This window comes from Ochotona princeps, chromosome 18 (genome assembly GCF_030435755.1).
Source record: "Ochotona princeps isolate mOchPri1 chromosome 18, mOchPri1.hap1, whole genome shotgun sequence".
NCBI classification, from domain to species: Eukaryota; Metazoa; Chordata; class Mammalia; order Lagomorpha; family Ochotonidae; genus Ochotona; species Ochotona princeps.
This window is the reverse complement of record NC_080849.1, coordinates 10,493,373-10,520,893: the sequence shown is the minus strand read 5'-3', so window position 1 is coordinate 10,520,893 and position 27,521 is coordinate 10,493,373. Positions and strand designations below refer to the sequence as shown.

Sequence of the window (27,521 nt, the reverse complement as noted above, 5' to 3'; positions counted from 1 at the left end):
TACCCTCAAGTTATTGGAATGTTTTTCTAGCTCAATCAAATTCAATGGTAATATGAAGTCAACTAATCCAATGCTTTAAAGCTCCTAATTTAATGAAAACCTTCATGTCATTCTGGCCTTCATACTGTTGGGTAGGCCTCAAATACATGTCTAGCAACAGAGTGATATCCAGAGAGCTGCCAGGCTCTGATGGCCTGAAGGCTGTCAGTGAGGTTCCACATGTTAGTTACCAGGGGGGCAGGCTAGGGGCTTTGTGTGTATATCTTCTGTTAATTCCTCAGCAGTCCCACGGGGTAAGCTCCTTGGTCAGGATCACATCAACGGGACGCAACAAAGTCATGATGTGACTGTTGGTTATGAATCTTGTATCTTACACCAACGTCAACACCCATTAAAGAGGTACCAGTTCTATTTTACTGGAGCATAGCGCCCTAGAATAAGGACAATCACAGGATTGGGATAACTGGAGACTCTTTGAAAGTGGGGGGCAGTGGCTAGCTTGTACACACGAGACATGCAGTACGTCATGGTTACCTAGCCTGCAAAATAACCCTCCCCTGCCCACCTTTTGCCAGTTGTCTGTGGACATTACTGTTGCCACCATCTGTGACCCTGGGTAGGGAAAGTATCTTGCACATGCTGCCTCCAACCTTGTCTGTGCTTGTAGGTAACATAAACTCAAAAATAAATGCCAGGGGAATAGCCTGGACTGAAGCTGTCCTAGAGGTAGCCTAAGCAGAGCCAGCAAGAGGAAGTGACAAGTGCTGATTTTGCTGAAATTCCAGAAGCCCCAGGGACCAAGAGTCATGTAAACATCTCAGAGATTAAGATATATAAATGTTAATTTTAAGGCGGCATGGCCTAGAGGCTAAAGTCCTCGCCTTGAACGCCCCGGGATCCCATATGGGCGCCAGTTCTAATCCCAGCAGCTCCACTTCCCATCCAGCTCCCTGCTTGTGGCCTGGGAAAGCAGTCGAGGACAGCCCAAAGCCATGGGAGCCTGCACCCGCTTGGGAGACCTGGAAGAAGTTCCTGGATCCTGGCTTCGGATCGGCATAGCACCGGACGTTGCGCTTACTTGGGGAGTGAAACATCGGATGGAAGATCTTCCTCTCTGTCTCTCCTTCTCTCTGTATATCTGACTTTCTAATAAAAATAAAATGAATTTAAAAAAAGATATATAAATGTTAATTCTAGAACAATTTTAGGTTCAAAGCAAGATTGAACCAAATGTATATCCCTCAAAAGAGTGGGGCACTTGTTACAATCATTGGATCTGAATCCTCACATTAGGGCCCACTCTGTGTTGAACATCCAATGGGTTTGGACAAATTTACAGTGCCATACATCATACATCCTACAGGATAATTTCACTGTCCTACCAGTCCTCTGTGCTCGGCGCATTCATTCATCCATCCCTCTTCCTCCTGGCCACCTGACAACCATTTACACTTTTCCTATCTACCTAGATTTGCCTGTTCAGAAGGCACATGGTTAACATTGTAGAGTTTACAGCCATTTCACACTGGCAACCTTTTTTTTTTTTTTTAAGATTTATTTACTTATTTGAGTTACAGAGATCAAGAGGAAGAGATAGAGAGAGACACAGAGAGATACTGATTCTATCTTCTGGTTTACTCTCCGGGTGGCTACAACAGATGGGGCTGGGTCAGGCTAAGACCAGGATCCAGAAGCTTCTTTCAGGTCTCCCACATGGATGATAGGGACCTGCTGCTTTTACAGGCCTTTAGCAGGGAACTGGACCAGAAATGGTGCAGTCAGAACTAAAACCGGGGCTCATGTGGATTCCCAGCATTTCAAGTGGCAACTTTACCCACTGTGCCACAATACCAGTGCCACATTGGCATCAGCTTTCTTCCATGTCTTTTTGTGACTTGATAAGTCATTTCTTCACGCTAAATAATATTCCATTATCTAGATATGCTGGTGAATCCATTTACCTACTGGAGGACTGTTGGCTGCATCCAAGTTTGGTGTTTCTGAGTAAAGCTGCTAATAACATTCATGTGTGGATGTCAGTTTTCACCTCCTTTGAGCAAGTGCCTAGGCATTGGATTACCAGATTCCACATTGAGAGTATGTTTTGTTTTGTAAAGATTGCCACCCTGGGGCCTGGCACAATGGCTCAGCAGCTAAATTCCCATTTTACATGTGCCTGGATCCCATATGGACACTGGTTTGTGTTCCGGCTGCTCCACTTTACTCTGTAAATCTGCCTTTCCAATAAAAAACAAATTCATCTTAAAACTAAACAAAACAAAACCCACCATGCTGACTTCCAAGCTGCCTGTCCCATTTTGCTTTCACACCAGCAATGGAGGAATACTCCTGGTGCTGCATGTCCTCCCACGCATTTGGTGGTGCCTGTGTTCTGGCGTCTGGCCACTCTAACAGGTGTGTTGTGGCATCTCCTTGTGATGCTGTACAGGATAGAGATCCTGCAGATGCCTGTTGCCAACTGTATATCTTCTCCAGTGAGTTGTCAAAATCTTTGGTCCATTTTTAAAAATCAGGTTGCTTGTTTTCTTACTGCTGAATATTTGGAGTTCTTTGTATGTTTTGGAGAACCGTCTCTTATCAGATGTGACATTGGCAGATGTTTTCTGTCCGTTTGCAGCTTGTCTTCATGCTTCTCAGCCTCAGGCTTTTGCAGGGCATCTTGGGTGAGCCTGCTCCAAATCTTCCTCCCCTTTTAGAAAGCCCCCTTTCCAGCGCCCAAGCAGTAGGTGCCCCCCCCCACACAGTGGTATAACATGCCTGGGTTCTTTGGCACTCACTGCAAAGTTAACCTTTCAGGGGCATTTGTGAACTATAGAAAGCATGGCAACCAGCCTGAAAAGGAGTCCCCACAGCAGGTATCTGCTCATGCAGTTTGCCAATATGCCTGCTGTGGGTGTCACCAGCACATGGCAAGGCCATCTTTAAGACTTGATTTGTGCCAGAGCTACATTCCCCTCCCAGCTGGCTAGCAAAATGAGAAATGAGACCATGCCCAAGTGCTGCCTTGTAACACAGATAAATATTCTAACCAAAGGCAGTCAGAGGGATTGAGAGTTTCAGGAAAAGAAACAAACTTTGGTTGGAGTTCCAGAAGAAAGGGCCCCTGTAGCCTTCAAGGTGGCTGAGATCCCCCAGCAGGATGGGGATGGAGAGGCAGAGCTGTTCTGGCTTTTTCTGCGGTCTCTTTGTCTACGGGAGTGCCATCCCTGCATCGCCACTGATTCTTCACTGTGTCTTTACACTGTCCTGCTGGGTATCCGTGCACTGTTCATTTATTTAACAGTTCCATGTGATGTGCCTTCTCTATGCAACTGCACCCTGCTAGGGTAGCATGGCTTCATAGTTTATGCTCATGTTGTAATGAGTAAATCGATGTCTAGGTCTGGACTGTGGTTAAGTGGTTTGTTCTAAAATACCACAGTGAAGACCTTGTCAAGACAAGGGCCTTTGGGCCCCTGCTCTAAACCTCCATCCTGCCTGAATTTTTGCAAAACCTCCTGTGCTCAGGCAGGCCATCAGTGCCTCCTTCTCTGTAGTCACCACTTAATCACCTCCGCTCATGTGAGATGGGAAGGCCACACTGATGTTGATGATACTGTGAGACAATCCAGTGAGTGTAGATCATGGAAAACCATGGAAACAAAACACTGTCAGTCAGTAGAGAGGAAAAGAATGAGCAGTCAACCTTGAATGCATATGTGTAGAGTCAGCATTTGCAGGGCAGGTGACCTGGCTGGGGCGCACACCCTGGGTCGGGGGGGTGCTCTTCCTTCCTCTTCTTTTCTTTTCTTTCCTTTTCTCTTCTCTTCTTTTGTTCTGTTCTTTTCTTCTTTATTTCCTTTTTTCTTTCTTATCTCTTTCCTTCCTTTCCCTTTCTTGGTTGTTAAGATCAATTTATTCAAAAGGCAGAGTTACAGACAGTGAGGAGGGAGAGACAGAGCACTCTTCCATCCACTGGTTCACTGCTCAAATGGCTGCAACAGCTGGAGCTGGGCTGGTCTGAAGCCAGGAGCTTCTTCTGAATCTCCCCTGTGGGCTCAGAGACCCAAGGACTCAGCCCATCTTCCGATCCTTTCCTGGGCCTTTAGCAGGGAGCTGGATCAGAAGTGGAGTGGCGAAGACTTGAACCAGGGCCCAAATGGGATGCTGGCATCACAGGTTTACCCGTTATAACCACAGCACTAGCCCCTGGAGTATATTTTTCTTTTCTTTTCCACTTTTTTTCTTTTCTTTTTTAAAGTTTTTTTTATTATTAAAAAGGTAGACTTACAAAGAAGGAGAGATCAAGAAAAAGATCTTCCACCTACTGGCTCACTCTCCAAATGACCACAATAGTTGGAACTGAGCCAATCTGAAACCAGGAGCCAGGAGCTTCTTTCAAGTATCTCACACGGATGAAAGGGGCCAAGGGATTCGAGCCATCTTCCTCTGCTTTCCCAGGTCATAAGCAGGAAAGCAGCCAGGACTAGAACCATCATCCATATGGGATGCCAGTGCTGCAGGCAGACGCTCAGCATGCTGCACCACCATGGCAGCCCCTGGAGTGTGTTTTGATCACTCTTATAGTGGATGCTGTCTTCATCTAACTCTACGTAACTCACACTCACCTTTCCCTCTGGGAAGGAAGCCAACTGAATCCCAAGCATATTGCTAACAACAAGGAGGTCATTCTAGAACACACAGGCCCTCTGTTCCCACCCAGTGTGTGGCTGGCCTGAGTGGGTCCAATCCTGTGTGTGTGTGAGCTGATTTGTTGAATGTGAAGCTTCAGACATTATGCTGGGGGCAAAAGTAAAGAAAAATATCTTGATAAGGATGAATTCTTTTTTTAAAAACCACTGTGTGTGGGCCTGGCATGATAGCCTAGCAGCTAAAGTCCTTGCTGTATATCTGACTTTCCAATAAAAAAATAAATCTCTAAAAAAAAAAAGAAGAAAAAAATCACCGTGTTTTGTGATATTTCAAAAAATGAAATGATAAAATAATCTTTTGCTATTAAAGTTGAGGAGGAGGATGCAACTCTGAGAGATGAGGGGATGAAACTCTAAAAGCATTCTGCACTTAAGGCGTGCTTGGCAAGTCACTCATAGTTAAAGAAACCGAAACTAGAAAACTGTAATCACAACATTGAAGGTAGAGTTGATGAAGTTGGTAGACCCAGAGGGACAGTCGGCAGTTCTCCCAGGAAGCTGATGCCCAGAGTTGCCCAGAAAATATATCAAATATACCCTAGGATCTATATGTTATGGGTAGTAGGGGGCCAGCACCATGGCATAGGAGGTTAATCTTCTACCTGTAGTGCCAGTCCTATTTGAGTTCTGGTTCAACTCCTGGCTGCTCCACTTCCAGTCCAGCTCCCTGCTAATGACTTGGGAAAGGATCAGAGGATGGGCCGAGTCTACTCACATGGGTGACCTAGAAGAAGTTCCTGGTTCCCAGCTTCGGACTGGCTCTGCTATGGCTGTTGGGGCTATGTGGGGAGTGAACCAATACATGGAAGATCTCTCATTCTCTATAGTTCTCCGTTTCAAATAAAAATAATTGAATCATACCAAAAAAAAAAAAAAAGGAGTGCTAGTGGTTAGCCTCCCCACCTCGGTGTTGTCCTGAATATTGGATTCAACATTGAATATTGAGTTCATTAGTAGTAAAAATATGATTGGCAGAAGCATTCACGAGAGAAAACCCCCAGAGCTATGTTCCTAAGGGTTTCCTGTAGCCCTCAGAATTAGCACATAATATGCATAACTGGTGAAAAGTGGAGCCGTGTGATCCTTGTGGTACAAGAACTACTAGGAGGGCCCAATGTGATGGCTAAATCCTCAGTGTGCACATGCCAAATGAATGCCGATTTATGGCCCAGCTGCTCCACTTCCCATCCAGCTCCCTGCTTGTGGCCTGGGAAAGCAGTGGAGGACGGCTAAGGCCTTGGGACCCTGTACCTGCTTATGAAACCCAGACGAAGCTTCTGGCTCCTGGCTTTGGATAGGTGCAGCTCTGGCCATTGCGGCCACTTGGGGAATGAGCCAGCAGATGGAAGATCTTTCTCTGTGTCTCCTTCCCTCTGTAAGCCTACCTTTCCAATAAAAATAAATCTTAAAAAAAAAAAAAAGCTACTGGGCATTTCAAGACAATGGGCAATGCTGACAGAACATTTAACCTAGCCTGGCTGAGCCCTAAACACTGCCACCCTTGTGCCACTGAGGAACTACCATTTATTGTAATAGGTCAGCAGAACTCAAAAATAGTCATTGGATTCTTTTTTAGTATAAAGCTGCATGTATTATCTGTTTATAGTTTCCCACGGCCTTTCTACATTCACACACCATCTTAATTTCCAGTTCCCATAGCTTTAGTGTGGAACGAGAAGTTACAGCTATTCACCAGACTTGAGAAGCACAGTCCTTCTCAACTGTTCATTTTGCTCGTTGTTTTAGCCCTTGTTTTAACAGTGTCCCCGTTCACAGAATCACACAGGCCAGCAGGTGGGAGTTGGTGTTTTATTTTTTCTCTTTGTATGATTTTTTTAAAGAAACTTATTTTTATTTGGGTCCTTGCTAAGCATCTACTTTAGTTTTCATAGAAACATCCCCCCCTTTTATGCATACATTTGACTGTTTTACATAGTAGTTGCTTCGGAGTTTGGTAAAAATGTAAGAAGTAACTTGGTAACTAGTAGGAGCATAAAAGCATAAACTTGCTAGAGTAGAGTGTGTAAGCCGCTTTGTAAGCACTTAGGGTCTGTTGCAGAGGGATCAGAGAACCTCAGGCCTGTTGATACAAGGACATGGCAGCTGGCCTTCCTCACGGTTGGGGATTATTAGGTAAATAAATCCTCACCACTGTATCCCCAGGCTAACTGACGTGGGAAAATAGCATATACCGACGTCCCTGTATGACCTTTGATTTGTTGCCCACAACTACAAATCATGTTTCCATGGCTTCTCGAGATGGCCATTGGTTTCTGGGACCTCTCCTTTGGGCCTGCTTAGTCAGCCGTCCAAACATGCCTTCCCAGTGTGGGGAAGATCTCCTGGTGTGCAGAAGTGACAGAAACAGCATTTTATATGTGTAAATCATTGTGGCACTGGGTCACAGTGCAAAGAAGTGAGGAAGCAGAGCAGTTTGATGTTTACGGATCCAGCCAAAGAATGTGAGGCCACGTGGCAGGGAGTGGCTGAATCCACTTGGTGTGTGGCCCAGCCCTTTCTGTCTATCTCTAAGTGGAAAGAATAACCAGAGGTAACAGATCTGCGGATGTTTCTGGAACTTTCTATTTGGTTTTCTAAGGATCCGTTATTAAAGGCCAGCTGCTTCCAATCACCGCCAAGGAAGTGACCCAGCCCCCAAGGGACAAAGGGCCACCTTCGAGGTCCAGATGAAACGTTCTTCAGAGCATTCATCTTTCCATTTGAGTTATCTGATTCTTTTTTCCTATTTTCCCAAGGGTTTAAAAATATGGTTACTTGTTGTTTTGTTTTGTTTTTTTAAGTGCTGTTGAGGGCTTCATGGAGTTTCCCTGGTAGCCTCAGAGGTCGGGTTCAGGCTTTGTCACCTCAGAGTTTTGTCCGAGATTCGACATTCCCGGTGGGCTCGCTGTCCTGAGTCTCATTCTTCTCCGTCCTCATCCTCCCTCAACCTCAGCGGGAGGCCCCGCTGCACCCCACCCACCGAAGCAGCACCCCACAGCGGAGCGGGATGCCCTGGGGATGTCCTCTCCCAAGTCCAAGTTCCAAAACCGGGAACCGCCGACTCAACCTTTGCGTGTTCTCTCCCCCTCTCCCGTAGGAAATGTGACTGGGAACAGTAACTCCACGTTCATTTCCAGCGGGCAAGTGATGAACTTCAAAGGCGACATCATCGTGGTCTACGTCAGTCAGACCTCGCAGGAGGGCGCGCCGGGGCCGGGGGGCGCGGCGGCCGAGCCCGTGGGCCGCCCGGTGCAGGAGGAGACCCTGGCGCGCCGCGACTCCTTCGCCGGCAACGGCCCGCGCTTTGCGGAGCCGGGCGTGGGCCCCGAGCTGTGGCCCGGCGGCACGGGGCTGCAGGAGCAGGGCGCACCGGGACCCGAGAAGTCCTCAAGGCCGGTGCAGGAACAGGGCCAGGCCGAGGCCTGAGCGGGACCTTGGGAGTCCGTGCATCCAAAGCTGGAGTCACCCCGCGGGCGGTCCTTCCTGTCTTCCACCTGCAGGGAGCCCTCGCAGCCCCGCGCCTAGGGCAGCAGCGGCCTGCGGTCCCCTGCAACACTGCCAAGCACCGATACACTCACGGAGAGGCTGACATCGTCTGCCCCCTTGCTCTCCTCAGAAGTAAAGGTGTTAGGACCTCTCCCCGGTTCCTGACAGCCTTTGTCAACCCACAGTGCAGGTACACGCCCTCTCGTCGGCCCCGCCTTTTCTTCTACTTCCTTCTGTGGTTTTGTTCTCCTGGTCCCATTCCCCGTGCTCAGTGCAGGAGCGGTATCCTCTATTGTTTATGATTTCTGTTGAGGGCTGTGTCTCTGTCCCATCCCCTATATTTATATGTCAACATAAGTCTTGATACTTTTTCCCTCTTTTGCTTTTATTTTTTTCTCACTCCAAAACAAAAACAAAAACAAAAACCACCCTACTGAAAGATTCCCCTCCCCTCAAAAATTCTTTCAAAGTGACCGTGTCCTCGCAGCTTTGCGCCCCTGCCTGCAGTGTGCTGGTGCCGGCTTCCGGGGGCACGTGCTTTCTGCGGAAGGTTAGCTAGGGGAAGCCTGGAGCAAGGGGCAGGACTGAGTGGAGCGACAGTAATTTTCTGAAAAATATTCTGTGTCTTCATTTTTCTGAATGAAAGACAAAAGAGAACCATGTGTGTTTGTGTGTGTGTTTCCTACGGAATGTTTTTAAGTTTGTACGTACCTTGTCTGCCTGCATCGTTTATTTGTCCTCGCTGGCAGAGGCAAAAGGTATTTGGGAAGAAAGTCTGAAAGCCTGAGTTGGGCAGTGTGGCCTTCTCGTTCTCGATCTCTCTCTGGAAGAGGAATAAAGAACGAATAGAACACGGGGCTAGCCTGCGCACAAAGTGTAAGGTGCTTGGGGGATTGTAGAAAGCAGAAAATTCAACTTTGTGCATCTGCTTGTTCTGGAGAAGGATGGCAAAGACAGGTGCAACTCTTTTGTTTAGCCTTTGTCGAAGTGCCTTTAAATTACAAATTACAAATCAAACCCTCCTATTGTAAATGTAGGAGAAGCAGTTACCCTGAAGGCGCATTTCCTCTTGGTGTGCACCTGTTGAGGAAGCTTTGGGACTGGAGGAGGTCATCTGGTTAGTTTTATCTCTCACGGTCTATGAGTATTGGTTTTCTTTTCTTTTTTTAAAGATTTATTTATTTTTATTACAAAGTCAGATATACAGAGAGGAGGAGAGACAGAGGAAGATCTTCCATCCAATGGTTCACTCCCCAAGTGAGCGCAATGGCCAGTGCTGTGCAGATCCAAAGCCGGGAACCAGGAACGTCTTCCGGGTCTCCCACATGGGTACAGGGTCCCAATACATAGGGCCGTCCTCTACTGCTTTCCCAGACCACAAGCAGGGAGCTGGATGGGAAGTGGAGCTGCCAGGATTAGAACTGGCAGCCCATTTGGGATCCCGGGGCGTTCAAGGCGAGGCCTTTAGCCGCAAGATCACGCTGCTGGGCCCATGAGCATTGGTTTTCAAACCCTGCAGAAAAGCTGAAACACCTAAACCAATGCAAAATAATGTTGTGTGTCTGCTAGGGTCTAAGACTGTTCGTAGTGGTCACCCTCCAGACATCAGTGGCCATACATGTCCAGTCAGAGAGAATGACCACTGATAACCCTCGTGGTTGCAGTTGTGGAAATGCGGGGTGGGAAGTAGTGGATTATGATTTTTAATAGAGAAGGAGAAGATTGCTCTGTAATTTATGGGTCTCCTTAGCTGACATAAAAAACTGCAGGAAACAATTGCATTGCCAGCATGGTCTGCTGGTAGAAATTTACCGTCTGTTCTGCCCTGTTGTTAACATCCATCCACAGAGAGTTGTTATAAAAATGGAAGAGACTATTATACCCTTTGATATAGAATCTATTAAACAAAGTTAGAGTTTACAAAATAGACAGCATAGCTGAAACCCAAGTTTCTTCTATGGCTGTTGCCCTTGCTTCCCTACCCGGAGAGTTCAAAAGGATGGGACTGCTAGCATTCAAATAACATGAGCTCCTTGAATCAGAGGTGTAATAGAGATATGTTAAGAGTCTGTTTTGGCCCCGGTGCAGTAGCCTAGCCGCTAAAGTCCTCACCTTGCATGAGCTGAGATCCCATATGGCACTGGTTCTAATCCTGCCAGTCCCTCTTCTTATCCAGCTCCCTCCCTGTCGCCTGGGAAAGCAGTCGAGAATGGCTCAAAGACTTGGGACCCTGCACCCATGTGGGAGACCCGGAAGAGGCTCTGGGCTCCTGGGTTTGGATCAGCTCAGCTCTGGCTGTTGCGGCAGGTTGGGAGTGAATCAGCAGACGAAAGATCTTCGTTTCTATCTTTTCTCCTCTCTGTATATCTGACTTTGCAATAAAAATAAAATAAATCTTGAAAAAAAAGAGTCTGTTTTCAGGAAAAGGTAATTTTCTTTCCCCCATGATCCTTACTAACTCTGTATTGATCCAAAGGCAATTAAACAATGGGAAATGTATAGCACTTGTATGCCTGTTATGAAATGTGCATGACAAATGTAAACAGAATGATAAAGTGATCATGAGGAATTGTTTAGGGGACATGATAAAGAGATCATTAAACTTATATTTGAACATAAAAGAATTTCTTTGTGATTATTTTAGGAAAAAAAATGCCAAGAAAAAGGCCCACAAACTTGGGTATACAGAGGATGATGTCATATAGGAATCTTTGGACAGACAAGTCCATCTTGGGGACCACACAACAGAGAGGAAGGAAGTCCCCACACCTGGAGACAGGAGATAAAGGGTGTTTTGGTGCATGGCTCATTGATTGCTTCTGGATTTTCTCAAGAGATAACTCACATTCCTAGCATAAGAGACCTTGCAGGCATCCTTGAAAGTGTCAGATTGTTAATGGTCTTATCCCATAGGGTTTGGAATAACTTACGTGATCACCCAGAGGGCAAGATTGCAATGGTGACATCCCAATGGGAACCTGCCTCAGAGTGCTAAATTGTATTGACCTTGTGCTCTGATGGGCAAACTTTGAATTTTTGTTTATCTGTTTGTTTTGTTGGACCCAGGAGAGAAAATACTTGCTCTGCTATGAAATTTGCTGTTGATCTCCTGAGAACCGGCTATAAAATGCAGCCTGGCTATCCAGTGAAAGAGCCATAAGGGGGTTGTGCTAGAGTGTTTCTGTCCTCATTTAACTCTGCTGCTGGGAGAAGGAAGAGATTTTCTTCATCGACCTGCAGGTGCAGAAAACCACTTGATGTGGCTTGTGGGAACCTTTCTATGGTGGGAGTCAGAAGGGGGGGGCTGTGCTTTGCATAGAGAAACTATATAATTAGGTAAAAGGTGCTCATCCTTTACCCAGATCGAGCAGAGAAATGTACGATTCTGAACTGGTCCAAAGTTTGAGCTTGGATAGAGGCACTATCTTTGGTGGAAGCAGTGCTGTTTTAGAAAGTTTGCTTCCGGCGGTCTTTGAAAACAGAGGTTTCCCCAGTCCACCCACCTCCGGGCGCTAGGAGATGCTCAGGATACCAGTTGTAGAACCGGCTCTGGGGAGGAGGAGTAAAGCCTGTGTATTTAGTGTGCTTGTAAAGATTGGGACAGGAGCAAGGGAGATAAAGAGCCAGAGCCTGGAGCAAGGAAAAAGTGACCTTGGACAAGCAGGGAGGCTTCTGGTGGCGAGCTTGTCATTGGTTTCCCAGAGCTGTGTGTGTGAATATACCACCTTACAACTCCCAAAGACATGCTAGGAAAGAAACAGGATCTGAAACTGGGTAGCTGTGGAGCCAGAAGTCCAGACGGGCATACTAAAACCTTGTACAAACGGCAAGGAGAGAGCAGCCTGCTCTCTCTGTTCCTGACACTCCCGGAACAGCTCCCGGAGGCACACCCCTGCCTGGCCAGACAGTCCATTGTCTCCTAAAACCTGAACAAGGAGAGCAGGGATGTGTCCTCGGCCTCCGCTGTGTCCTCATGGCTCCCTCCTCTGGCTTCTCACTGCCCTTGGGAGCCTGATGTGTTCTCTCCAGCCTCCATGCTGACTTCACAGTTATTCCGACCCTGCCGTGAGGGGGACACCCATGCTGTCATCTCTTTCTTTGATTCTTCCTGGTAAACTGACATTACAGAAATGCTTAACAAACACACAAACAAAATAACAGCAGCATAAATTACAGGTGTCACATGACTTCATTCTGGTGCGGGAGCTGATAAGTTGCCCTCTTCTGCGGTGTTATGGAAATGGCTCCAGCTCAGCCCTTGTTGGTGGTGCTTTTACCTTGTACAGCAACCACTGCTCTTGGCCTAATTTTGTGCATGCATGAATCCGGGCAACAATATAGCTTATAGGAAAGATGGTGTGAGGTTGACACAGGATGGGGTACATTGAGCCCCTGCGGAGTTCCTGGAAGGCAGCAGAAGTAGAAACCCAGCTGTTCCCTGCCAAGTCTCTCCGGGCCTGCCTCTGATGCCTGGCCCCAACTGGACACTCACCACCTTGCCATCACATCACCTCCACAGCCAGTGCACCGGACTGTGGTGACTGACCCTAAGGTTGCCATCTGCTGCTGACAAGGCACACTGAGTGATACAGGCAGTTTAGTGTCACATTACACTGTCTTGAAAGACAGTAATGAAAACGGGCCCTGGCAGAGAGGGCCTGTCTCCCAAAGCGCGGATATTTGTGAGCACAGAATCCACAAGTTTGAATCGAAGGCTGTGTTTCAAGTTTCTTTCCTCTTGGCATTGCTATACTTCTTCCTGCTTGGGAAGAATAATATAAGGAACTTCAGAAAGCAGGAAACAGGATTCAAAGTTGTTTGGGTGGAAAAAAAATGATGAGTCATGTAGATTTTTTTTCAATCATACACATTATATATGACTTTAGAAAAATTCATTGAGAAGCACAAAGAGGCAGAGTGTGTGAGACTGCTCCTATGTACGGATTCATTCTCCAAGTGCCACGATGGCCAGGGCCAAGCTGTACTGAAGCCAGGAGCGCACACTCCAGTCACGTCTCCCAAGTGTGTGACAGACCACTGCCTGCTGCCTCCCCCACGCACAGTAACAGGGAGCTGGGATTGGGAGCGGAGCTGGGATCGGAGCCAAGCACTCTGATACACAATGTGGGCCTTCTGAACTGCATCTTAACCGATAGGCCAAGTGCTCCCCTCTCCGTGGACTGTCTGAGGACCACTTCATATGGTGCCCACTGGCTCAGAAGATGGTGGTATAGGGCCAAGTCCCTTCAGGAGGAGACTGGAGCCCAGTGAACGCATCACTATAATTGAGGCACTTCATTCCTCATGGGCAGCTGTAACCCAGGCAACAAAGGCCACAGGTTCAAGTCTCTGGCCAGGCCTGACCAACCAAAAACTCCAGAACTGACCAGTTCATTTTTTAAAAAACTGAACAAACTGATTCAGGAGTAACTGTATTCATATTGTTGTACAACCATTGTCTAGCATTTTTTTATTGTGTAAAATGACCATTTCACGTCCTGTCTTTGGTGTCAACTACTTCATTCAAATGCAACCATATAGTGTTTGTCCTTTTTAAAAATATATATTTTGCTTGAAGAGCATAAAGAGAAAGCGTGTGAGACAGAGAATCGTCCAGCCAGTTATTCATTCTCCAAACGTCTGCACCAGTCAGCCAGAGCCGGGAGACTGGAACTCGATCTGGGTCTCCCATGTGGCTGGCAGAGATCCAAGTCGGCTATCAGCGGCTGTTTCCCAGAGCACATAATTAGGAAGCTGGATTTGGAAGCAGAGCAGGGATCAAACCTAGATATTCTGAAATGGGATGTGGGCATCCCAAGTGCCATGTTAACTACTGTGCCAAATACCTACCCCCAGTATTTGACCTGCTACAGCTGGCTTACTTCACTTACAATAGCGTCCTCCCTTGGGAGGGTGACATCATCCTTGGACTGGTGAAATCTGCAGCATTCCAGAACTATCCAAACCACCTGGACAGAACCCTGGAATATGTACACATTGAGACTCTGGGTTGATGTGAGGTGATGCTTCCTCATCCCTGGGTACTCGGAAGTATGGAAAGTCATGAGTGGTTTTCCTTTTTTTTTTTTAAGATTTATTTATTTTATTACAAAGTCAGATATACAGAGAGGAGGAGAGACAGAGAGGAAGATCTTCCATCCGATGATTCACTCCCCAAGTGAGCCGCAACGGGGTCGGTGCACACCGATCCGAAGCCGGGAACCAGGAACCACTTCCAGGTCTCCCACGCAGGTGCAGGGTCCCAAAGCATTGGGCCGTCCTCAACTGCTTTCCTAGGCCACAAGCAGGGAGCTGGATGGGAAGTGGAGCTGCCGGGATTAGACCCGACGCCCATATGGGATCCCGGGGCGTTCAAGGCGAGGACTTTAGCCGCTAGGCCACGCCGCTGGGCCCATGGTTTCCTTTTCGTCTCTCCCCTTCCCCAGAAACAACAAGAAGAAATAGACTCCACTTTTGACCTTTTCTGTTTGTTTGTTTTTAAAGATTTATTTACTTTTTATTGGAAAGGCAGACTTTTAGATAGAAGAAGAGATAGAGAGGAAGATCTTCTGCCTGTTGATTCACTTCCCAAGTAACCGCAATGGACTGAGCTGAGCCGATCCGAAGTCAGGAGCCTGGAGCTTTTTCTGGGTCTCCCACATGGGTGCAGGGTTGCAAGGCTTTGGGCTGTCCTCAACTGCTTTCTCGTGGCACAGGTGGAGCTGGATGGGAAGTGGCACCCACATAGGATCCTGGCGGCGTGTGCCAGGTGAGGACTTCAGCCACTAGGCTACCTTGTGTCCCCCACTCTTGACCTTGAACTCACTATAAATCAGTTCTTCCCCTTGTGGGGAGAAGCAGCAGCAGCAATCGCGGGCAGTTCTGTAAGCAGGGGACTGGGAGTGGATCGCTCACGATCAAGAGAGTCTCCCTTGTCATTACTTAACAGTTAACAAGGTGGGGAGGAGGGGGGAAAGGGTTAACAAATAACGATCACGTGTGGAAGAACCCATCCAAGATGTTTATGTTACCTTATTTAACCGTCACAGCAAAACTATGAATGACTATTGCCTTTATAGAAGAGGAAGTGGGCTAAGGATGGTTAATGAACTTCACAAAGCGAACACGTGGCTTTCCTACCCAAGTCCAGGGTTTGGATTCCTTCCTGCTATAATGCTCTACTGTAGCTAAGTAGTACTATAGATACACCATATTTTTTGCTTTATCTAAGGCATTTTGGTTTTCAGCTATAACAAAATGACAAATACCAGAGCTGAACTGATTTCTAGAAAGGGAGCCGATACTGGGAATGCGGGAGAGGGTTTTTCAAATGTTCCAAACTTTTCCTTATCAGTAGATAAGAAAGTAGCCCTAAAAAAGACTTGCTACCTGTGATGGCTCATTTTATGTGTCAGCTTAGACAGTGATGAATAATACCTTCATTACTGTGCCCAGATGTCAGGGATACCTCTGGGTGGGTATGTGAAGGTGTTCCCGGACCAAGTTAGCATTTGAATTGGTGCCCTGAGTAAAGCAGATAAGGTAAGTGGGCATCGTCCAGTCCATGGTGGACCCAGATAGAACGCAAAAGGGGGTTACATCCACTCCTGCCTGAAAGACTTGGGCAGGGACATCTGTCTTCTGCCCTTGGTGCTCCTGGCTCACAGGTATTCAACTCAGACTGGAATCGCTGCCATGCGCAAAGCCTTCTAACAGCCCATCTACTCCCCTGGGGTCCCAGCTGGTAAGCAGATCATGGGATTTCTCAGCCTGAGAAATCTCAGCAGATAGTAGACAGACAGAAAGATGACAGAGCCTACTGCTTCTGATTCTCTGGAGGATCCAAAAAGCTATCTGTGACATGTGGCCTGATGTCCTTAGACCCCCCAAAGAGTTCCTTTCTGTGAATAAAAGTATCCCAATTATCCTTTCCTTAGCACCTACTGAAAGTATACATGTGTGGGCAGTGTCCAAGAGGCTAGCAGTTGCGCTCATGAGACTTGATCAGCATTTGTTTGTGCATTAATCAGCTGGCAGACTGATGCTACAGGGCCCTACAGATCTGTGTCATTGGCCACATTGATTGCAAGACTTGACATGCGTAAAGAAACAGCCACAATGACATGATCAAAAGCTCTGTAAAGTCAAGCAAACAAATGCAAACGCCAGAGTTACCGTGGATAGCGTGGTCAATGAGCAGGTGTCAGAATGGAGGACGGTTACTGGGTGATCGCTGCTCCCACCCCTGAGAGCCCTGCAGTCAGGCATGGCCCCATCAAGCAGTGCATCTGTCTCCCGCTCTGAGTTAGCAGGTACTGCACAGCATGCACCAACAAGACAAAACATTTCCATCACTGTTGGAAATTTCCTGGCTCCTTTGTAGTCAGTCATCTCTGCAACTTCTATCACCTGTGACCCCTGGCCTGCTCTCTGTCCTGACAGTGCTGCCTTTCTCATGGTGTGTAACTGGGATCATACAGTGTGTGGACATTTGGGTCTGGCCTCTCACCTAATGCCACTTTTTGCATTCTATCAGTTACTTTTCCCCTTTTGTTTTGATGAGCAATGTTTTTGGTAATTCCGTGACTTTTTTTCCGTGTTGTACTGTAATTTGCTTATCTTTTCACCGGGTGAATGATTTTTGAGTTATTCCAGTTTGAAGGTAGTTATGAATAAACCTGCTCACGATGATGTACAGGTTTTCTGTAGACCTGGCTTTTCATCTTTCTTGGGTAAGTACCTAGATGTTGGGTCTCTATGGTCAGTGTATCATCTGCAATCAGCTGGGTTGCTGTGGCAGAATTCTGTGGGTTGGGTGGCTTATGAACGCATGAAGTTTGCTTCTTCCCATACTGGAGGCCTGAAAGTCCAAGGTCAGGGTGCCAGCAAGGTTAGGTGCTGCTGAGGACGTTAACGTGGCCGAGGGGCATAGCAGCTCGGAGGGGTCTTTAAGAAAATCACCTCCCAGCAACATCTGGGAGCTCCAGTGGCTTCTGCTCTGTGCCAGCGGTGGCTGGCATTTGCAAGCCAGTCTATAACCGTTGCTGGCGATGTCAGAATTTGTTTCGTTTGTTTTGTTTTCTAAATGCGAGGCTGCTATAGGCTTTAGCTGAATCCGAAAACAGCAAATAATGAGATAAAGTATTCCGGGTAATTGCACACTTATACTGTGACTTTCCCCCTCATTTTTTAATGAAAATTTTTACAACCAATATCCTTCTTAGCCAACCAGTCAGAAGGACAGTAATTAGTCTTATCCTTAAGAGATATTTTTAAACATTCAAATGAGGTTGTATTTGCTTTAAAAGGGAACGCTCTACTTCCAGGATACTGTTTGGAATAGAATGTGAAGACTCTTGTGCTTTTGGGGAAAAAGAAAACCCAATCCCATAATTAGAGCAAGGGTCATTTCTTTCAGGATATTTTTATTATCTGTCTGCATGATGCGTGTGGGTCATCTGCTCTCAGAATAATGCACAACCAAGAATCCGATTTTCCTTACTCACCTCGTTGCCCAAGCCAACTGATATTTTTTCTCTAGTCAGCCCAGGCATGCTACACAAATTTTAAAATAGTTTGCATTGGTCCAAATGGAACATATTGGAGAATTAACTGTAGCAAAAATGATTAAACAAGCGAGGATGAAGACTCATCCTTACAGCTTGACAAGCTCCTGGAGCCATCTACTTCACAGCTCTTCCTCATTAGCCTGGGAAATTGAAAATCCTGTGGCATTGTGCACAGCGAGGGGGTAACTGGGAAAGCCATCAAGTGGGCCAGTCACCTGGGCAGTGTCCTTCCACCCTCCCTGGTCTGCTGTCCAGATGCAGGCCACAGGACAAGTGGACACTATGTATCAAAGCAGCACTTTGCAGATAGAACAGACTTCAGCGGAGATGGGAGCTCATCTTCCCAGAAGGAACTGCTGCAGGATTGAGCTCCTGCATGCGCCAGGACAGTGGTGGTTTCTAGAAGCACCTCCTGAGGCCTCAGCATGAAGGACTGTGTGAGGGAATGATGAGAAGCCGCCTGTACTGGGAGTTGCAGAAGCCCCATGGAAGCTCCAAGCTCGCCAAGTGAGTGCATGTCACCCACTGCATCTTTCAGGATGCCAACAACGGGATTGGATTCCTGCAGCAAGTGACACCAAACAAGAGGGCAGTGAGGAGACAAGATGGACTGTTAGTTAAGCACTATGTGCTCATGTGTCTTTTTCATAAATTTTCAAATTGTATGCAGCTATCTTAACGAAAGGGTATTGTCCCCCACAGTTGCTTATTACTGGCGAAACTGAAGCTCAGGAAGGGTCAGTGACTCAGTTGCTATGCAACTAGCCAGAGTCCCCCAAGATCTGACGGCACAGCTTGTTCCCGCAAACCCACAGCCATCTCCTCAAAGACCCCACAGCATTCCTTAAGAATCCCATCTAAGGGGCCCGGCGGCGTGGCCTAGCAGCTAAAGTCCTCACATTGAACGCCCCGGGATCCCATATGGGCACCGGTTCTAATCCCGGCAGCTCCACTTCCCATCCAGCTCCCTGCTTGTGGCCTGGGAAGGCAGTCGAGGATGGGCCAAAGCTTTGGGACCCTGCACCCACGTGGGAGACCCAGAGGAGGTTCCTGGTTCCCGGCTTCGGATCTGCGCGCACCAGCCGTTGCGGCTCACTTGGGGAGTGAATCATCGGACGGAAGATCTTCCTCTCTGTCTCTCCTCCTCTCTGTATATCTGCCTTTCCAATAAAAATAAATAAATCTTTTTTTTTAAAAAAAAGAATCCCATCTAAGGGGCCCAGTGCAGTGGCATAGCGGCTAAAGTCCTCGCCTTGAACGCCCCTGGATCCCATATGGGCGCCGGTTCTAATCCCATTAGTTCCGCTTCTCATCCGGTTCCCTGCTTGTGGCCTGGGAAAGCAGTAGAGGATGGCCTAAAGCCTTGGGTTCCTGCACTCGCGTGGGAGACATGGAAGAAGTTCCTGGTTCCTGGCTTCGGATTGGCACAGCACTGGCCGTTGCGCTCACTTGGGGAGTGAACCATCGGACGGAAGATCTTTCTCTCTGTCTCTCCTCCTCTCTATATCTCTCACTTTGCAATGAAAATAAATAAATTAAAAAAAAAAAAAAGAATCCCACCCAAGATTGCTAGGAAAACAGCAGAGCGGCCAGTTCAGCTACAAATACATTTTTAGGATTTCTGTGTCTCAAATATTGCCTGGGATGTCCATATCTACTAAAACTTCTTTTATGTTAGCCTGAAATTCAAGCATAAGTGGGCATTCTGTATTTTTATATGTTAAATCTAGCAACCTAGTTCTCATTGATGCTTTTGATCAAGTAACAGAGGTAGCAGTATTTTGAAGTTCACTCTATGTTATTAAAGGAATGTTTGTGGCAGACGAAATGGAGAAGGTTCCATCGGAGGGTCTGTTTAAACATATCACATGCAGGAAGATCAGCGAATCCTTCTTCAGGGTTCACTGAACTGCAGCGAGGCTGGAAAACGTCGGGCAGGCCACGTCGACTTCCGTGCTGGCCGGTTATCTGCCCTAGAACCTTCCATGCTGTCCGGTTATCTGCCCTAGAACCTTCCATGCTGTCCGGTTATCTGCCCTAGAACCTTCCGTGGTGTGCTTTGTGGACTGTTAGCCCACATGCCCTTGCATTCAGGCATAGGTAACTTGGAAATGCTCCAAAGTGCATGCTTATAGGAGAGTCTAGGGCCTCATTTGCTAATGGTCCTGAGAAAGTCTATGGGAAGCCTGCTGTTAACTTTCTGGAATCTAGACAGATAGCTGGTCCTGGGGAAGGACGAGACACTAGTCCTCGCTCTGACCGCCTTGGGGATCCTCGAGCCTCGTGGATGGGCCTGTTTGAGCGGGCTCCCTACAGAGGTGGGTCAGTGGGATGCGCTCACTGACACGCTTCCGTGGTGCCCCTTGGCAGTATCAGCTGGCTGCGCTGGGCTCCGTTCTCAGTGCTTCGTCTCTTGCCACCTGTTTCCCTCAGGATTTACCCTTGGCAGTGACACTGATTGCTTTCCATTTGCCCTTAGCTAGCACAGAAGAACCAAGACAATCAGACAGCTCCCCATGTGACAAGCGCTTCTGCAGGGTTGCTCTGTGGCGCTGGGATGATGGGGGGTTTGTGTCTTAGCTCGCTGTTCCCTCCCACTATGGTAGATTTCAGGTTTCCGGTTGCAGTGTCAGTGGATTGCGGGGCTAGGAAGACACCCAGCGCAGCACCCCGTGCATTCGCACTGAGGCAGAGCAGGTGAGATAGCAGTGAAGAGCATCAAGGGTCTGTCCCCTTTGTTCTACGTGGGCTTAGCTTGTTTACCCACTAACTTGCAAGTGTGCTGAAAGGTTTACCAGCAGGCGCTGGCAACGCTTTCCAGCTGCTTCTTACACCAGTGTGGGCTAGATCTGCCCTTCACTTTCAATCTAGCTACATGTGGCAGAATGTGTGGCTTCCAAGCCCCGCCTTCTTCTCCCATCCCCATCCCAAGCCCTGGAAATGCTTTTGACGCCATTTGTGCCTGACACAGAATTCAGGCCCAGCTGCTTCTCCAGAAACAAACGGTGTGCAAGCTGCAGACCTGCCCTGAACGAAGGCAGGCTTTTATACCGTCACACAGATCCCTGCATCCTGGAGCGCTTTCTTTCACAACAGTTTATTTGCTTTATTTCATGAAAATGACATGACCATCTTTCTCCCAAAGTGAAAGTATATTCTGCCCTGACAGGTGAATTCCAGCCTCCTACAGGAAGTTACCCTGTGGGGAAGCCAGGGTGGGCTTGGGAATTCCATGTAACTCTTTTCTGGAATGTCAGGACCAATCTTAGGGCTCTGTGTTGGGCACCCTTTGCTCTTCAGTTGCTCCTGAAGGAAAGCATTTCCCAGACACCCTGGGTTGAATTGTGTGCCCCCCACAATGGAGCTCTAAGCACTGGCACCTGCGAATGTGGGCATGGTCTGAGGAAGCTCTTGGCATTGTGATTGGTTCAGATGCGGTCACACTGGATTACTCTGGGGCCCCAACACAGTGACTAGTGTCCCTGTGAGAAGTTTTGTCCTTAGACACACAGACACAGTGGGAAGGCAGCGCATGAAGACATGGGCAGGATCCTGTAAGCTGAAGGCACAGACCACAGAGCCCCAAGGGGACTCAGCAAGCCCAGGTGCTTGGGGGGAATCAGGAGCGTCCTGTGCTACAGCCCTGAGGGAACACAGCCCTGCTAGCACTTACACTTGGGACTGGGGACTTCCTGAACTGTGGGGCAATGGATTTCCTTAGTGTTTAGCCGCCAGACCATGGTGTCCTGTTAGAGCAGGCCTAGGAAACTGGCCCAGCTCTGGGCTCAGCTCTGGGCAGCCACAAAGATCCAGCGCCCCCTTCCAGAATGCCAAGATGCTCGGGCCAGAGACAGTACCACTAGGAAATCAGGTTTCCCAGGGTCGCCCTGTGCTTATTCTGGAAGTCTCTGGATTGCCTGTTGAGCAAGTTCAAGTTCAAGATGCTGTCTGGGTTGTTATTTGCTAAGAGATGTCTTCCTGGCTCATGAGTGACTATCTTCTTGCTGTGTCCTTACCTGACCTCTTGTTACCTTAATTCCCTCCCTGAGGTCCTGTCCCCAGTGACAAAGCAGAGGGGGCTGGAAGAATGCACCATGAATTCTGGGGAACACATGTCACTCTACCCACACCTTGGCAGTAAATCTTCACCTCGGTTCCCCATTAAAGTGGAGCCTGAGAAGAAAGAACCAAAAGTAGAAATGCGAGATTGGGGTGGAGGAGGAGAGCAGGGCAAAGTGCCTGTGAGAACAGAGTGACCTACACTTGATCCCACCAGGGCCCACCGCAGCGCCACTCGGCTCGTGCATCGGAACTTCCCACCTGTAAGCTGAGAGACAGCCTAGCAGTGTGCCAGGCAGCCCAGAGCAGAGTGCACGCCCTCCAGGGCTGAGGCTGTGCGATGTGGGTTCCCGTGGCAGCTGAGTCCCTGCAGTGTTGGAGAAGTCCCAGGGCAAACACACAGGTGGAGTTTGCCCAGAGTGAGGGTGACTGGCACCAAGCAGTGGACCTTCCCCGAGCTGGTCACTCCTATTGCTGGAATCAGGGTTCAGAAATGAAAGTGCTTTGGGGAAGTCAACAGGACGTGTTCCACCATGACCTGTGTCATTCAATCGCTTATGCAGCTCCCACTGGGGCTCATCCAGCAGGACTGCTCCCCCCAGCCATCCCGGGCAGGAGCTGTTTGTCACCTTTGTGATTGGGCAAGGGCATTACGGCAAGGAAAATGGCCCAGAGATGCCTGGGGTCCAGTGCCAGGGTTTGCCCCGACAGGTTTCTGGGAAATAGCTGGTCTGAACAAACACCAGCTCCTGAGAGCAGCCGGTGAACACCAGCAAGGCTGAGCGACCCAAGAGCAAGCGACGTTAGAGAGCCTAACATAAGCAAATGACTTCCTTGATGATTAGAAACAGCAAGCAGGAAACCCCTGACCCCAAGCCTCTCTGTTCACGTAGTCAGTCATGAGTCCCCTGAGTGGGGTGAAGCAGTCAGGCAATGCCGGCTTAGCGCCAGGGCCTCAACGGGCAGGGCTCTGGGAAGGACCGCTGATCTTGGGCGGGGAAGAACAGAGCCCTTTACCTAACGAATTCTTGCATTGTTCCATCCTGTGCTTGACTGGTCCTGGGTTTTGTAAGTAATGCCCATGTGAACTTGCCCATCTTCCAAGTTTATCAGTAACTGGAGAAATGAAGAAAACACAGCCAGAATTTTGGGCCCCGGGGCTAAACTTGGGTTGATATTCCTATAGTGAAAGGAAAAAGGAGAGCAGATATTTCATCTGCTGGTTCTCTCCCCAAATGGCCACAGCACCCTGTCAGAGCCAGGCTGGCCCAGGATCCAGCACCTCCATCCTGATCTCCCATTTGGGCGGCAGGGGCCCAAGAACTTGGGCCATCAGCTGCTGCCTTCCCAGGCTCATTAGCAGGAAGGAGAACCAGAAGCAGAGCAGCTGAGACTCAAGCTGTACTTACGCATGGAATACCAGCATGGCAAGTGGCTGCTTAATGCCCCGCACCACAACACTGGCCCCCAGGACAATAAAACTTCTAAAGGATGATAAAACAGAATATTATCACAACCTCAGAATGGGGGAAGATTCAGGAGACATACAAGGCAACGATCATTAGGACAAGACTGGCATGTTCAAGTCTTTATTAAAACATCAAACAAGAGCATGACAACCAGGGTGGGAGAAAATACTGGAAATACTTGGAACTAACGAAGGACTGGTATCATCATTCATAAAGGACTCGCAATGATAAGGAAATTCATAAGCAGGAGAGGTACCATTCTACACACAAGCAAAACACACAAGCAGGTGTTTCATAAAAGGAAAAAGCCCAAAGGTGGTAAGCATGCAAAAGCTATTTGGGGCATGTTTAAAGTTCCCAGTTAAGGCCGCTTCTCATTAAGAAAATGGAAGGTCAAGGCCTCCATGAGATGTCACTGCCCACTCGGCACACTGAGGAGTTTGAACTGTCCACCGCTATCAGCTGTTGGTGAGGGAACCGGGCTGTGGCAATGCCAAGGCCGGCCTCCTTTCAGGACAGTTTGGCTTTAGGTGGCAAAGTGTGCAGCCCTCATGCCAGATTGCCACTACTAGGGGTACACCTTGGGACAGGCACCACAGACATGTGCAAGAGGGCTCAGGACTTCATTCTCAAAGGGGAAGCAACCCGAAATGCCACTAACGTAGGGAAATAAATGAGCTGTGATTTCGTCCTGTAGTGGAATACTACATGGTCATGGAAATGAGTATAAACTACGCTTCTCTTGCCAACGTGAGGTTGTTAACAGAAGCCCCTCTCCTGCTGACCCCTGTGGGGCATTGGTAAACATGCCAGACACAGTCCAGGGGCCTCACGGATACCCCATGCAATCACGATGCTGCAAAATCAAACAGCCTAAATCAAGCAGCATCCAGGGCCCGGGAATCTTCATAGGACAGTTTTCTCTGCAGCTCTGGCTTTTTGTTGTGATTATGTCCACTGTGGTAGAGTTACTCGCTCAAGCCGTGGCTTTCCACCTTCCTTCATCCCTACATCTGCCGCTCTGTGTTGCTCAGAGCAGGGGCATCTCGCCTTGTCCCGCTGCCTCCATAGCGCGTGGTGCCTCTACCCAGCCAGAGGCGCCAACGTGCTCCTGTGTACCCCGAGGGCTGTGGGCCCGCAGAGGCTGCCTCGCCTGAGTACCGTCTCCCCGCCCCCCATGTCACCAGTGCCTTAATCCAGGCAGACCTCCCCAACACCCCACCCCAGAGTAGGTGGCTTCTTCCCTAAGGGGAACTCTGCCCTAGTGTCCTCAGCTCGTTTCCCTGTGAGCTGGCAGCTCTGTCCCTGCCACTCATCTTCTGCCACTGAAGGCAGCGACAGAAGCTGGTGAAGCTGCTGCTCCACCCTCCCGATGCCAGGCGTCTGCCAGCTGCAGATTGTGGAGCTGGTTGGGTATGAAAACAGACATGCATGGAATCCACACACGCTGGACCTGAACGCAGCCTTAGTCTGTCTTCCTTGGAAGGAAATTAACACCAAGCTTATCTGGGAGCTCTGACAGGGACCCCTCAGTAGGGATCGCAATTAAAGTGGCCCAACCCTCTGAGACTTTACTAAAGGACTTTCAGCCAGGAGCTAGGAGGGAAGGAGACCAGAAGCCTTGGAGATAAGAAAATTCATTTTCTACAAAGCAGGCCTCCTGGGGAAGATAACCCAGACATGATGGGCAGGTTGGCACCAGGAGAGCAGGCTTCAGGTGCACCGTGAGCCCGGCTGCTCCCACAGGCACCACGCTCAGAGCAGAGCCTGTCTCTGTATTTTCTGCAAATAAACACGGCTCTTAAGGCTGGGGAGAAAATACTGCTCAGTTTAGGGGGTTCCCCTTGGCTTCCTTAGGGGAACACAAGGACGTGCCCAGCGTTTGTGGGTCTGGTCAGAGCTTGGGTTCAGACATTCTTGGGTGATGTAGCGCAGCCTCCCACACTGACTGCCAGCTTGTGTGGTGCACTGCAGGGCAAGGGCAGTGTGGGGCAGTGCGCTAAGTCGCCACTTGGGATGCTCTCAATCTCTGTGAAAGGATGCAGTTGGGTCCAGCTGCTCCATTTCTGCCCCAGCTCCCTGCTGGTGTGCCTGGGAAGCAGCGGAGGATGGCTCGGGTACTGGATTCCCTGCCACCATGTGGTAGAGCCGGCTGAAATGCCCAGCTCCTCCCTTTGATCTTGCCTGCGTCTGCCTGCTGTGGACACTTGGGTAGTGAGCTGGAAAATGCCAAGATTGATCTCTCTTTTTCCCTTTCAAGTAAATTAAAAAAGAATGGTTGCAGGCCCGGCACGATAGCATAGTGGTTAAAGTCCTCGCCTTGAACATGCCAGGATTCCATATCGGCGCCGGTTCTAATCCCGGCAGCCCTGCTTCCCATCCAGCTCCCTCCTTGTGGTCTGGGAAAGCAGTCGAGGACAGCCCAAAGCCTTGGAACATTGCACCTGCGTGGGAGACATGGAGGAGGTTTCTGGCTCCTGGCTTCGGATTAGCACAGCTCCAGCCGTTGCGACCACTTGGGGAGTGAATCATCGGACAGAAGATATTCTTCTCTGTCTCCTGCTTTCTGTATATCTGACTTTCCAATAAAAATAATAAACAAATCTTTAAAAAAAGAGAGAGCAAGGCTCTAGGAGGGATAAGAATAATCGATCAAACATGTAATAGCTAAATGAATGAATGTAGGCAGGAATGATTGATCCCATGGTGTACCTTCCCACTAGCTCATGTCCCATCAAAGGCCCAAGACTTTGGCATGAAGAGATTGTCTTTGCCATAGAGGCCAACCACCATCTTCATCCGGCGGTTCCTGCTGGTGTTGGGCTCGTGCTGGATCTTCGTCCTGGCACTGGGTGTCTGGTGTGCAGAGAGAGAGGCATAAATGGCAGGGTGGCCTCTTTGCCTTCTCGGGAATGCTGAGAAAGAAGAAACTGCACAGATGTCAAGCTAGAAGATTCTTTCATAATTGATGTTCCAGCCATCTCCATTATTTTTCTCAACCGTAATTGTCAAGGGCTCTACAGTTGCTGCTGCCAAAATCTTTTCATTACCACCTAGTCCTATTTCTGCGTGTTAATTGAAATTCACACCGCCGGCTAGCACCTTCCTGCTTGAGGTGCTGCGTAGTAAACCATTATTCATCCAGCTGCACACACACAATTTCATGCCAGGAATATTCTAGGATCTTTCAGGGAAATTCTAGATCCCTGCACCAAACTTTTTACAAAGTTTCCTCATAGAGGAAAGAATTCCCAGAACCACTGTCAATGGGGCTCGTCTGGGAGCTGCCTAAGCAGTGACCAGGCCTGTCTGCCTATGCAAAGTACGTTTCAGGGAGGAGTTAAGCAAATCAAAGTCATTGGAGCATAAGGTAAGTGCCCCACCCAAGCCACTCGGGGAAGGTGATTTCCGTAGTCTGAGATGCTCTGTGTTGGGGTAACCAGTCCAGTGGGAAGGGAGAAAATGTCCCCTACGAACACTGCTTACCAGGACTAAGAGCTTTCCACTCCACACAGTAACATTCAAAGGACAAGACTTCATCGACTATCACTTTGAATATCAAGCTGTGGAGACTTGAAAATCAATGATGTTGGCTGGGGTGATGGCAGCTGTCGGTCAGCTCTGGGCTACGTCACCCTTGCCATCCACAACACCTTGTAAACAATAAGGTCCTTATTAATCACCAGACCCAGGTCCATGTTGGCCTGGTGATGAGCCAGCACACTCCCTGTCCTCTCTCTTTGGTGTTTGAACCTATTGCTTCATGCTACGCCATTTGTCAGACATCACTAGGCCTAGATAAGGGAATGTGATGCGTAAAATACAGAAACTGTAAAGAAGTTGGAAGCCAGGACTGAGAGCCCCTAAGGCACCAAGCGGGGTTCGGATTCAGCCCAACTTCCTGACCAGACCAGAGCTGAAGTTGGCTTGTCTGATGGCAGCATGATTTAACTTCTGGAGGAGAAAGGAGAAAGTCAGTTCAGGGAGGTGCTTGTGAAAACCCTCGGGCCAGGATCAGCCGCGGCACAGGTTCCTAAGATCAGAGGGGGCCTGCGGTATATTCCAGAATGAGTGTTCCGAGCCAGTGCTCTCCGTGACCTAGCCGCTGGCCATCTGTGGCTATTGAGCACCTGAAATGTGGCTGGAGTGGGTTTTTGATTTTAATTAACTTAAGTGTAAGTGGTCATAACCCACATCCAGGCACTGCAATCCTTATGGGGTTAGAG

The 27,521-nt window shown here is 48.6% G+C and overlaps 1 protein-coding gene across 1 annotated transcript in view; it reads left to right on the top strand.

Moving 5' to 3' along the window:
* The window catches only part of TNFRSF11A (TNF receptor superfamily member 11a), a 60,058-nt gene extending 51,854 nt beyond the window's left edge, over positions 1–8,204 (top strand). The window contains exon 10 of the mRNA XM_058676998.1: positions 7,810–8,204. Within this exon, the coding sequence (XP_058532981.1) occupies positions 7,810–8,138 (329 nt within the window). The 3' untranslated portion in view covers positions 8,139–8,204. The remainder of the gene's footprint in view (positions 1–7,809) is intronic.
* The last annotated feature ends 19,317 nt before the right edge of the window (positions 8,205–27,521 follow it).